The 13,317-nt window shown below is 44.2% G+C and overlaps 1 protein-coding gene across 1 annotated transcript in view; it reads right to left on the bottom strand.

Annotated features, from left to right (window-relative positions):
• Positions 1-12,156, bottom strand: part of LOC113408128 (keratin, type II cytoskeletal 4-like) — a 31,854-nt gene extending 19,698 nt beyond the window's left edge. The window contains exons 1-9 of the mRNA XM_026660705.1: positions 11,662-12,156; positions 9,803-10,017; positions 8,777-8,837; positions 7,987-8,082; positions 7,312-7,476; positions 7,103-7,228; positions 4,945-5,165; positions 4,441-4,469; positions 3,710-4,334 (exon numbers count right to left, since the gene is read on the bottom strand). Coding sequence (XP_026516490.1) covers positions 3,710-4,334; positions 4,441-4,469; positions 4,945-5,165; positions 7,103-7,228; positions 7,312-7,476; positions 7,987-8,082; positions 8,777-8,837; positions 9,803-10,017; positions 11,662-12,156 — 2,033 coding nt within the window. The remainder of the gene's footprint in view (positions 1-3,709; positions 4,335-4,440; positions 4,470-4,944; positions 5,166-7,102; positions 7,229-7,311; positions 7,477-7,986; positions 8,083-8,776; positions 8,838-9,802; positions 10,018-11,661) is intronic.
• Between the last annotated feature and the right edge of the window lie 1,161 nt (positions 12,157-13,317).

Here is a 13,317-nt window from a genome sequence, read left to right as displayed (position 1 = left end):
CCCATGTAAAGGATAGCTCTGTGGTTAGGGAAGTAGCATAGGACTTCGGCGACCAAGGCTCAAATCCCTACTCTGCCACCGACTTCCTGTGTGAGCTCTGCACCTCAGTTTCCCCATCTGTACAATGGCGATAATAGCACTCGTCTACCTCACATGGGGGTTGTAAGGAGAAACACATTAAAGATCAGGGAGTGCTTTGAGCACTATATTAGAGTTTGATAGTATTAAACATATACCACAGCACACACGTAACTGGTGCAACCCTGAATATACGCTAACATCGAGGCTGCAATTAAGGGCAAGCCTACACGAGAAACTTAAGTTACGTCGACGTACAGCCACCGCAGTAATTAAATTGGTTTTGCACGTCTACACTAGCTCCTGTGGGCAGCGTGCATCCACATCAGGTGCGCCTGCGCCGATTTAACTGTCAGCGCAGGCACTGTGGGGCACTGACAGCCGGAGTCCTGCTGCCTGAGGCTGACAGCCGGAGCCTTGCCAGGTGTTACCTGGAGCCCCACCGCCTGACTCCGGCTGTCAGCCCTGGGTGGCCAGGCTCCGGCTGTCAGCTGCCAAAGTCTAACAGCCAGAACATTCTGCTGTAAGCAATGCAGTGTCTACCCTGACACTGCATTGACGTCACGACATCACACCTCTCGTAGAGGTGGAGTTAAGTCAGTCTAGTGGGCGACTTACATTGGCGGGAGTAACATTGTAGTGTAGACACTTACAGAGTTAGGTCGATGTAAGGTGCCTTATGTGGACCTAACTCCGCAGCGTAGACCAGGCCTAAGGTTTTGCATTATAATGCGCTGTGTGTCATGTGCTTCCTCATCTGTTGGCGGCAGAAGGAAGTTCTTTGGGATGATACGGAATCTTGTCACGGTCATGGGCAACATATAGTATGGGTCCTGATGTATGGGGTCCTCTAATTTATTTCCTAGCTTTTTATGGATTGAGTTAGGGACATAGGAATATAGGACTGGAAGAAACCTTACAGGCCATCAAGTCCAAGCACCTGCTACCACAGGCAATCCTGACATGTCATGTCATGTCATACCATCCCATGGGTGGGGCGGAGGGTGTTTCCTCACACTTTCCCAACTTTATTCCCTTTTAAACCAAGTTTTGGTTTATACAATCTACAGCTATAATCTGGTAAACAACAGCATGAATTCATAGGGAGCTTTAGCCCATTCGGCCAAGACAATGACAATGTTGACAATTTGCTTTTGTTCAAGTTCTTTGGTACAGGAGTACCAAGTGACCATGTGGCTTTTTAATACATAGTATATGGGTGGTGCATGCAACTAGGAATTGGCCAACTTCATGGAATCTGAAGGTTTGTGAACCTCAAACTATTTTGGGGGTTTCCAAAAGTGATTTGACTTTTAAGTGGGTTTAAATTAAAGAGAAGAGAGTCCATTAAGGTCAATATCAACATTCCATTCTTCTGGAAGTGATTTCTTGGCTAACCAGCCTTGCGCACGCTCATCCAGTTTTATTACTGTATTCATGTGTTCTCGGATATGGACTGTTTATATAATATGAATGACCAGGAGGTACTGAGAGTCCATTCTTGGATCAGAACTTCATTCTTCACGTGCTTTCCTTGAACATACTCTTTCTGTGGAACCTTTCCAGAAAATTCAAAGGAGCAAAATCAAATCTCATCCATATTTAAGGCTCAAACCATATGCCAAATGAATTTCGGAGGATGCTTCATATTGTGCCCTTCCAAATTTCCTTTCTTCCTTTTCCTTTCATTTCTGTCTCTTTACCCTTAATCACTGAGTTCTTGATGGACCGAACCTGAAGTCACATCATGTCTTTGTGGTTTCATTTGCGATTTGCTGGGTTTTGGGGGGTGGTTTTTTGTTTTGAGGTTTTTGCTTTTAACCCATTGAGACATGCAATTAATTTTCTCCTAATCTGTGTATTTTTCCCTTTGACCTGGGTTGAAATTCTGAAATGCCATTCACTAGATATTCCGAAATCATGGGGATATAGCCGAAATAAGCATATGCTGATTTATTGTCACACAAACTCTATTAGCAATAAGTATTTAACTCTGGTAAAGTGTGTCTCAGGCACTCTGATACCTTGGAGGTGGGAGCAATATAAGAATCTAAATACAGTAGAATAGCTTAGATTCTGTTTGAGTTTAAGACTTCCTTTACACACCATGTTATCTAAAGCAGATTGAAACCTCAGCCTGTCCCTTCATTATGAATTCTACTGAGACGATATCCCACGTAAAATGCCTATTCATTGATATGCAATATGGGAATGAGATATTACTGGTCTACCTTGTAATTTCATGAAATGTTGCTGATTAAAAACTAAGTGACAAAACATGGATTGTCGGTGTAGTTTATTGAAGGCACAGTGGGAAATGGAGAACTTTTGACAATCAGCAAAGGCTAAGGTAGTACCACTACAGCTTTATACAAATACAACCAGGCATCGTACTCAGAGACACTATGCACCAAGAGCTCCCAGTGACTTCATCTGGAGGTGCTGAGTAGACCTTGGGGGAGAAAAACTGTCAGAGAAAATTGGAAGAAAAATGCATTTTTTAGGACATGAAAACTATATATGAATTTGGGTTGAATTTGGCAAATAGTCTCAGCTGAAAAAAAAAACACCCTTTAAGTTAAAATTTCCAAAAGAGTGAAATAATTCAGTTAGAAAAAATCAAAACTAACCGATTGGAACGAGTCTTTTCAATTCCACATTCTGTTTAGAAAACGTCAGTTCGAGTCAACGTTGTGTCTAGAAAACATCATTTCGATTTGACGTTCAAAACTTTTAGTTTCCACCTGAGTGAAATGCTTTCAGTTTTTCATTTTGGTGAGAAAAAAACAAAACCAAGCAAATTCGGTCTCAGTTCAAAACGAAAGGATTTTTTTCTGATTATTCGCTTCAGCCACCAAACTGAAAAATCAGTTATTCAACCCAGTTCTAGAGCAGAAGGCTTTTGAAAATCAAGCCCAGGAAAAACAGAGTTCGGTGCACAATCAAATAAGGAGGACACGTATTTAGCGGCAAGCAAGCTGAATTAAACACCCGTTGTTTAACTGCAAACAAAAATGAGCTTGGACGTGGAGATTTCTTTGATTAAAATTTGACATTTCCGTTTTGGAAAACACATCGTTAACAGCTCTAGAAACTAAGTTCCCCATTTTACAGAGAGAGAAAAATTCTCTTCTCGGTCTCATCTGGGAATGTCAAATCACTGTTCTCTTTTCTGAATCACTTTGGAAGGTGCTGTAGGAAGAGTATGTTTCCATGTATAAATTGCATGATTCATAAAACTGCCAGTTGCAAGAAAACCCAGAGAGAGGGCAACGCAAATGATTGGCCCATGGGAGGCTGGTTTTGCAGCATAGAAAATGCCTAAAGGCAGCACTGAAATACAAAGACACTTTGAACTGAAGGAAGTAATACTGCTGTAAACACCTGTTAGCAAGGCGTCTAAGGAATGGACATTCAGAATGAGGAGACTACTGAAAATAGAACCTCCCTGAGACATCTCTCTTATCCTAATGAATGCTTATAGTTGGTCAGGGATTTTGTGATTTGTTTTGCTGTCAGCTGGCGGAGAATTCATTTCATATCATTTTGGAAAGGGTGACTTTGCGCTTAAGCTTTGCATTGTGGTATTCCTGGCTGTGCTGCCTACAGATCCGGAGTTACATCCCCCTACGGAGCTATGCCGGTTTCTCTCACCACTTCACAACTTCCCGGAACTCCAGTGTGGCATGGCCCAGCTCCAGAGTTATCTACAGCTCCAGTGCTGGGTCCTCCAGCTGGAGAGCTACCTAAATATTGGATGATAAATCCTCCAGTTTCAACGGTGCAAACTCCATTTCCAGGATATCCACTACTGGTGATGTACCCTCCTCCATCTGGGCAGCAGGCTACACCTCCAGAGACTTGTCCTGTGCCTACAGAGCTGGTTACGACTTTAGAACCGTAACCCCCACCTCCGGAGACGACTCCTCCAGGTGGACACCAATGCACACCTCCCGGGAGGTGGTGGCTACACACAGAGCTGACCACACCTCTGGATATGCAACTGCCACTTCTGGAGCTGAACCCTCCAGGTGGACAGAAGTCTGCACCTTCAGGGATGTTTTGGCTACCTGCCACGCTGACTACACTTCTGGGGCAGACTCCTAAACTTTTGGAGCTGAAACCCCCACCTAGGGAGCCGCATCTTCCATGCCCAGAGCTGTAGCCTCTACTTAAAGAGCCGTAACCACATCCGCTTCCAACTCCAACCGCGGTACCACTGTCTCCAGCTATGTTTGAGGAGTTGGTGACCACAGCTGCAAGAAAAACACAGGTGCAGTAAGTTGAGCAGAAAGCTGGCACTGTCACAGAAAAAAACCCCAAACTTGGAATATCCCAATTGTAAATCCTCGGCTTACTTACATACACTCACAGGCGTCCCCAAACATATCCTGTTGGGGAAAGAAAAGAAAGATGAGTACTTCATCCCATCAATATGGGTAAGGAATGGTGTCCCTAGCCTTTGTTTGTCAGAGGATGGAGATGGATGGCAGGAGAGAGATCACTTGATCATTACCTGTTGGTCCACTCCCTCTGGGGCACCTGGCATTGGCCACTGTCGGTAGACAGGATACTGGGCTAGATGGACCTTTGGTCTGACCCAGTACGGCCATTCTTATGTTCTTAAGTAATTAGCTTTACTTCATTTTACTGTCACTTCAGCCTACCAACCAACCCATTCCATCCCTAGGTGTCTCTCTCATCCCCTGCATTGCGTCATGTCCAGGGCAGAGGCGCTGTCTTGTAAATACTTGTGCAATGGAGCCCTGGTAGCTGTTTGGATTTCCTAGGTAATCCTCATCTTCATCATTGGAAAGTCACTTAGAGATTGTTCCATCGTCGAGCTTTGTGGTATTTTGCACCCACCTGCTTTCTTCTCCTTCCAGCAGTTTCTTGTATGTAGTGATCTCGATATCCAGGGCCAGCTTGACATTCAGGAGTGCCTGGTAATCACGCAGCATGCATGCCAGCTCATCCTTGGCCCTCTGGAGAGCGTTCTGCAGTTCCATGTGTTTACCTCGAGCATCTTTAAGAGCACAATCGCCGCGCTGCTCAGCATCACAAATGGCTGTTTGCAGACAGGCAATCTGCCAAGGGAGAAAACGGAAGACGTTACTGATGTGTTTGTGTGTCTCTACCAGAGTTCCGAGCCATCAGCCTCTGGATTCGCTTCCCAAGTTTCAGTTCCAAATTCAGAAGAATGGATACATGGCTGAGGAAAGCCTAACATCTTGGAAGCTGTATACCTCATTTCATGGCCTTCTTTCAAGGTACTCCAAGTGTCCATAATAAGCTCTACCTGTTACAGGACAGATGACATTGCTTAGTAGTATGGCACAATTTTGGCATCTCCCTCAAAGGCGTGAAGTTTTGGCCACTATCAAAGGCTAGGTGCTGGGTTTGGGGATGTATCCACTATTCTATGGTATTCCCATAGGTCTCTGTAATGGGGGCACTCACCTCTTGAGCACCTCTTAGTGGCTGGGTGTGGTACCACAGACCTTTTCTCACCCCTGGTGTCCCCTTCAGGCTGTCAGCCAACCTTGGTGGGACTTCAGCAGCTTGGCCCTCTGGCCAAGTCACCAAGTCCAAATGACCCCCTTCTGGGGTGGGTATTACACGATCTATTTGCCCTTAGTAGGGCCTTCTATCCTGGCTCTGGGCCCCTTTAAATACTGTCTCCTTTGTGGGGTTGATACCACTTTACTTGTGGCCAGTAGGGGAACCTGGGCCTGCCCACTACTCTGGGGTCCTACCCAGGGACTTTATACACAGCAGCCATGTACTGCTTACTGCAATCCTTCACTTTCCCTGAGCCTTTCTACCAGTACTTTTATCTCCAGCCCTATCTCAGCGCCAATGCCCTCAGGTTCTTCTCCCTCTGCAATCCCAACTACGTTAGTAGAGCCAGAGATAACCTCTGGCTAATTGCCTAGTTCCCTTGGCCAGAGAGCAGCCCCTTTTTTCACTCGTCTGGTCCCAGCCTGGAACTGACCTGCTCAGGCCCTGTAGCAACTTTTATCTGAGCCTGCTGGGCTCTGATTGGCTGAACATCTTTATTTTTTCAAGAGACCAACAGGGCCTGCCTTGCAGTTCCTCTCACTGCATCTAGCAGGTGCTAAATTGTGGCAGAGGATGGAACTGAAAGGGAAACCGAAGACAAGGAAGAAAGCGCCATCTTTTAAGAGACCGGACATGAGAAAGAAAAGGCTTGCTTGTGATAATACTACTGCTCTCACTAACGCTCATCCTTAGAGTTATCCTCCCAAATTTTCAAAGGGTGGTAAGAAGAATCAACCTGGTTGAATAAGAAGGGAGAGAAGCTGATTCTCATATACACTCAGGTCCCAGCTCTGGCAGTGTAAAGGGGCCGTCAAAACAAAGTAGATGTAATTTATACCCACTATATGGCCACTGGCAGAGTGGTGACAGGGGCCTGAATGTGCTTGAAAGTAAAGCCCAAAATCACTTTCCCTTTTATTCCATGTAATTTCCCTTTTCCCATCCCTACTCCTTTCCTTGACAAGCGAGAGGTGATGACGATTCTCAAAATCCTTGAATTTGGCTAGACAGAAAGTCTACTCAATAAGTTGAAGAAGTGAAATTACGTCTTAAGGGTTGGATGCTTCAGTGTGGATCCTGTTTGCAGAGTTGTTGTAGCCACCTTCTATTAGGGTTGCCAATTTTGGTTGGACGTACTCCTAGGTTTCATCACATGGCATCATCTTTAATTAAAGATTAATCTTTCATTCCTGGATTCTCCAGGACAATCCTGGAGGGTTGGCAATCCTATCTTCTATAATACTTCGAATTGTGGTGTTTTGTTTTTTTTAAAAACATTTGGCCTCATTCATTCCAACCTAGCAACCATCTCAGATCAGTCTTGGTTCATGCCACAGACACAACGGCATCATTCAGAACCAGAGCATAATTCCCAGCCATACTGTATTCCAATATATCATCCATACTAATACACCAAATCTGGCACATTCATCGGAAAATCAAAACTTCTAATCACTCCTACCTGTTTCTTTACGTGGTCAGTCTCACCCTGCAGCTTCTGGATCAGACGGGTTAGTTCTGCAATCTCATGCTTGTTTCTCTCTAGATCCTCACAGAATCTGCCCCTTTGGTCCTGAAGCTCCTTGAACTGGTATCCAGAAACAAACTGATGGTTAATTGAACTTGCATCATACAACAGCCTGTATCGTACCTGTCTCGTTTGTGACTCACCCTGGTTTGGTACAAAACATCAACTTCTTCTTTGCTCCTCTGAGCAATCTCTTTATACCAGCCTTCAACGTTCTTGATTATGCAGTCCGTGTCCAGGTCTCTGCTGTTGTCCATTTTCACAACAACTGCCGTGTCGCAGAACTGGCCATCCATCTGAGCTCTCTCCTGCCATTGCATAAAGTCTTAGGTATCATTTAAAGCTCCCTCCCTTATCCCTACTTCCAAGATGTTCACTCAAGGACAAAGGGTCTCTCTTCACTGGGCTAGTTCCGATCCTGCAACTAAAGACCAACGTAAAGGGCTTTGCCTATGAGAAATACAGAAGTCTTTCCTCTTAGGAGTAGGGGCAGGCCAACCAGGTAGGTAGGGTAGGACATGTCCAATTTCTGATGGATTTGGGGAGGAAAAGACAGGTCTCATTGTTCCCATGCATTGTCACCAGATAGATCCAGGGTGAAGATTCATGCATTATGGCGTAACGTTATATAGGCTTCATAATTCCATGTTTAGGGGTGGATTAGTAAATGTTTCCTAGAGGCAATCACCCAGGTGGAGTTTCTAGCTATGGAGTCCTTGCTGCCTCTAGTAATCTGGACTCTATGCAACATGATGGTGATTTCAAGGAGAAGCATGGTACTGAATTTCCATGGCAGGCAGCATAAGAAGAATCCTTACCTCATCAAACACACATCTCAGAAATTCCAGCTTCTGCTTCGACAAGGTCGTGTTCACCTCTAGCTCTTCCTTGTGCAGCAAGGTACCATCCGCCTCCTGAGGAAAAAAGGCCACAGGTATTCCAAAACACTGGGGAAACAGTATCGGAGGCAAAGCCTGTTGTCTGTTTCCATCAGGCTTGTGGAACAGAATGTCTCGATTTGGCAGGCTTCCTCAAGGGGCTCCCGGGCCTCCCAGAGGAAAATCAACCCACCTCAAAGTCAATGGGGAGGAAAAGTCCTCTTCGGTACTTAGGACTTGGTGGAAAACCCAGTATTGACTAATGAAAGTTTAAATATGAACTCTAAATATTCAGTGTTTTTGTCTCATTTTCTGAGATCTATCTACAATGGATCTAGCGAGGAAGAAAAATTAAGATGCACCTCTTTATATGATTAAAATATCAGTCATTAGTGGGCCTTTATTATTCCATTGCTGTCCAGCTACAACCTTTTTTGCTCTGTCCGCCAGGCCCCACTTACAAATAATGACATGAACAGCAACTTGAGTGTGTTATCTTTGCTTGTGATTTGCAATGATGCTAGCTTAAATAACGTTCAACTTCTTCTCCCATTCCCATCTATATCCTTTTTCCACACTGTCCAGTATGTGTGCAAAGATGTGCCTTTTCCTCATGCTACCATCATCAGGTATCTTCTAATAACTTCCTACTGCTGCGGCATCCATGCAAAATGGTTATAGCTATATTTACAGATCCTCGCTTCCTCTTTTAGCCACCTGAATTTCTCACCTTCTTGAGCACCACGAACTCGGTCTCTGCTGCTGTGCGCCTGCTGATTTCCTCTTCGTACCTGTGGGAAAAGAGAAGAGATAGCGGTGGGCCAGTGCTTGTTTTGCCAACTGCCATAACACACATGGGCAACACTTTTCTCTTTCTTGAAATCAACGTTGGGTCTGTTTCACCAATCGCAAATGCCATTTCAACTGATATCGCTGTTGTTAGATATTTGGCGGCATGCGTGTGTTCTCTCTGCGTGCTGCACTGGCTCTGGCCAGATAGGACCTACAGCAGGCTTCGATCGAACTGCTCAATAAGACCACAAGACTTGGTTTAGCAGCAAAGGTGCCCGGCCAGGTTTATTGTCAACAAAGCAGGGTAATGGTACCTGGAAGACTCTCCGAAGATACTAAGACATGTATGCTTGTGACAGTGGACGCAGCTCAGTCACTGGTGGGACTTTCCACTGCTCCGTAGGCTGGCCAAAGACACTCCCTTTGAGATACATTTTTATACACAGATACAAACAAATTACAAATCAGGGTGCCACCGCTGACGTATTTGGGTGCCACTCACTGCCTTGTACATGTTGGTTTGATTAAAACAGTTTTATTCATTATGCTGTTATCCTGACCTTATCTTTCGGATGGGTCAGTGTGTTCCTGTTATCTGTGGGGAATGTGCTAGTATTGAGGTGTTCTGGTACCACCCTTCTGGAATATGTGTTTTTGCAATATCAGCCCTGTGCTTGCCAAATTCTGTGAGCATGGCCTGCCTCTTGCTCACAACCTGACTTTGCTTCATATTGGAAAAGTTTTGACCACTACTTTAGTTCAGGCCTCAGGCCTCATACCAGGCCTCTAATACAAGGGCTTATGTCTCAGGCTCTCTTCTTACTACAATCGTCATACCAGCTAAAGACTGGAATAATTCAGTGGTGATTTAGGCCACAATTTTTTTCATTTCCCACAGCAGCTAAAGGAGATCACAAGAAATAGAGCAAACTGAGAAGAAAGCAAATGATGGATAATCTCTTACTTGCATTTGAATTCATCCACAAGCTTCTTTGATGCAGACTCTTCACAGATCAGTTGTTCCTTGTCACTTAACAAATCCTCGAGCTGCTTCCTCAGGCTGCAGATATAATTCTCAAAGCACTGCTCGAGATTTTTCTGTGGGGCTGGAGGAACACGCTGCTGCAAGAGGTTCCATTTGGTCTCCAGCACCTTGTTCTGCTGCTCCAGGTGTCGAACCTGTAAACCAAAATTCAGCAATTTTTTAAATCTCCGAAAGCTGCCACCAAAGAAAGAAAGAAAGAAAGACCCTAAGTTAAACTGTCCTTTTTGATTCAGGAACTGTTATTGGTATTCCAGAGGCAGGAACAGAGTATTTGGCAACTAGAGGGCCAAAGGAAGCAGATCTTTGGGAAATGATACTTAATAGTAACTCTCCCCTCCTCTGAGTAATCATAAATATATATCGAAGTTGAATAACAAATACTGTATTCCATTCACCTTCATATTACATGTATCCCCATGGTATTGAAATCATAGAATCATAGAATATTAGGGCTGGAAGAGACCTCAGGAGGTCATCTAGTCCAATCCCCTGCTCAAAGCAGGACCAGCACCAACTAAATCAATGCCCAGGAATGATATGAATATAACTTTGTGTGTCAAATATAAACATCAAAAGGCCAAGGAAATAAATTTAAGTCTAAAGCTCTATCTGTGTCTCCTCGTCCAGGTACTTCGAAGGAGAGTAATGCTGAATGTAAGAGGATCACAAACTCGTTCGGTGTCATTGAGTGGTGATTGTCCAGGTAGTGCCCAGCAAATTGCAAATCAAGGAGTGTGAGGGTCTTTTCATAACCATACCATTCCATTGACTTCACTACAATTATTCTTGTGAATAGAATCAAGGCCAGATGTTGCATTCCTTTCAATAAACTAAATAATGACTCCAAAAAAACCGGCTATGTTTCCCATCCTTGGATGAAAACAACAGTGCCATTGTTTCTGTTCCACTTAGCACAAAACATTCTCAGTGGCCGTAGAACTTTAACGCAGACCTCATTGGAGAATGTGGAAACAAGGGACTTGAAGGGTGACTGCAGACAACCAACACCCAGGCACGTTTGGTCTTTTATATTGTTTACTTAATCGCTTCATAGATGTTAAGGCAAGAGGAACCACTTCAGTCATCTAGTCTGACCTGACATAACACAAGCCATAGAATTTTACCCAACAGTTCCTGCATCATAGAATCATAGAATATTAGGGTTGGAAGAGACCTCAGGAGGTCATCTAGTCCAATCCCCTGCTCAAAGCAGGACCAACACCAACTAAATCATCCCAGCCAGGGCTTTGTCAAGCTGGGCCTTAAAAACCTCTAAGGATGGAGATTCCACCACCTCCCTAGGTAACCATTCCAGTGCTTCACCACCCTCCTAGTGAAATAGTGTTTCCTAATATCCAACCTAGACCTCTCCCACTGCAACTTGAGACCATTGCTTCTTGTTCTGTCATCTGCCACCACTGAGAACAGCCGAGCTCCATCCTCTTCGGAACCCCCCTTCATAACTTCTGGTTGAGACAGAGTAGATCTTTTAGAAAGTCATCTAGCCTTGATTTAAAGCCTTCAAGTGACGGAGACTTTCCAAAGAGTTAAGTACCGCAGTGGCTCTGTCTCGGGGCATGATCCAACTCCAGTTAAGTGAATTTGGGTGTCTTTCCACTGGGCCCCAATCCAAGGACAATCTGATGCTCTTGTTCCAAAGGTCACAGTCTGAACATGGGGAAATTTGGATCTGGATGCAGATCCGGATTAGAAATCTGCACCATGGGCCATTCTCTTTGTTTTATTAAAAGAAATATAGAAAACATCGATGCTCTCACCTTGTCAATGAAGCAGGCAAATTGGTTGTTCAGGGTCTTCATCTGCTCCCTCTCGTGTTCTCGTGCCTGATGTTCTTGTGGGTCAACTCCCACGCAGAGCGGCTTCAGGAGGGACTCGTCGACGCTGACCCCTCGGATACCATCGCTCCCGCCATCGGCATAACCTCCAAAAGTTCCATAGTCTCTGGGTCCGCAAAGACCTACCCTGCCGCTAAAACCTCCAGAGCTGCCATAACCGACACTGCCCCAAGCTGTGCCACCATAGCCATAACCTCCGTAGCATCCAGCACCACCAGGGCAGCCCACAGCATCAGCAATTCTTGTGCTTCCACCCAGGTGGCAGACACTCCTGCTGCTGTAGCCACCAACTTTACATCTTTCGACCGGCGGGCCTACGGAGGCCACACAGGTTCTGTGTCCGCTTAGGACGTCAGAAGTCGAACTGAAGCCCTTTCGCCCAACGGCGGAGCTTGCAAAAAACGTCTGGCTGTTCATGGCGGCGTATTTGAAGCGGGAATAAGTATCGGGAGCTGCGGTGCGTGACAGCAGCAAAAAGTGAAGGAGAAAGGACTCCTCTGATGTGACACCTTGACACTACCCCTTATATATGATAGTGAAGCTGGGCTTGGTTGGATCAGAAAATTAATTTCAAGTTTTCAAGGGTTTGGTTTGCCTAGCAGCAGTATATGCTTTGCAACATGCAAAGCTTCATAGTAAACATTAACCACTTATGAAATAATAACGCATTTAAAATGCTTTGTTTGCAAGCTTTGCTCAGAAGATATTCTGGTTTAAAGTATTCTCATTTTATACTAATTATAGCTTAGCGGATGTATTCATGAGAGTCTTCATAGTTTGTTTGCAATTGTGGTTTTTATTCCTCTGTCCCTTGGGTTTTATAATGTGACAGTACATTCTGCAGATTTGCACTTCACGGCTATAGTTTCAAGAGCCGTCCTTTTTCCTCCCGCCAGTGTGTTGGGCTCATGTGTGGTGACATTTTTCAGGCAAACCGTAAACTTGCCAGAAAAATGCATTTCCGGGGTGACCAAAGCTATTTACAAAACCACGTTAAATTCAGCAAAGAGCTTTTTGCCTGGGGGAAAAAAATGAAAAAAAAAGTCAAAATGATTCATTTTGATATTTTCTAAATAAATCATTTTGATTTTTCATTTCAAAACATTAGCCAGATTTGGTTTTAAAAATCATTGTAAAGAGTAAAAAACATCCAATGTAATGAAACTGAATTGAAAAACCAAACAAAATTTAGCTTCAGTTCGAACAAAATATTTCATTCTACCTGAAACCATGGGTTTTTTTTGTTTATTTGCTTTGTTTGGGGGGGAGGGGAACAAAAAAAACCAGTTTCAAAACTAAACAATTTTGTAATAGATTTTTTTGGTTTGGCCACTGAACCAAAAAATCTATACCATTCGGTAGAACCTACTAAGCTTATCCGACAGATCCTCAGTTGGGTCCACTTAATATGCCTGCCCCTTGACACCCATTATATAAGAGTTTTTATACCCGCTCAAATAAAATCATAATTTCTTTATGTTCGGTTGGGAACAAGTAATGAAAACAGACCACAGTGGAATCTCAGTAAAAACATGATGTTCATTGCATTTCTACACCTCATCCAGCTAATGAAGAGAG

The sequence above is a fragment of the Terrapene carolina genome, unplaced genomic scaffold (assembly GCF_002925995.2).
Source record: "Terrapene carolina triunguis isolate 2854851 unplaced genomic scaffold, T_m_triunguis-2.0 Scaffold836, whole genome shotgun sequence".
NCBI classification, from domain to species: Eukaryota; Metazoa; Chordata; order Testudines; family Emydidae; genus Terrapene; species Terrapene triunguis.
The sequence above is the reverse complement of the archived record's forward strand: the minus strand, read 5'-3'. Positions and strand labels throughout refer to the sequence as shown.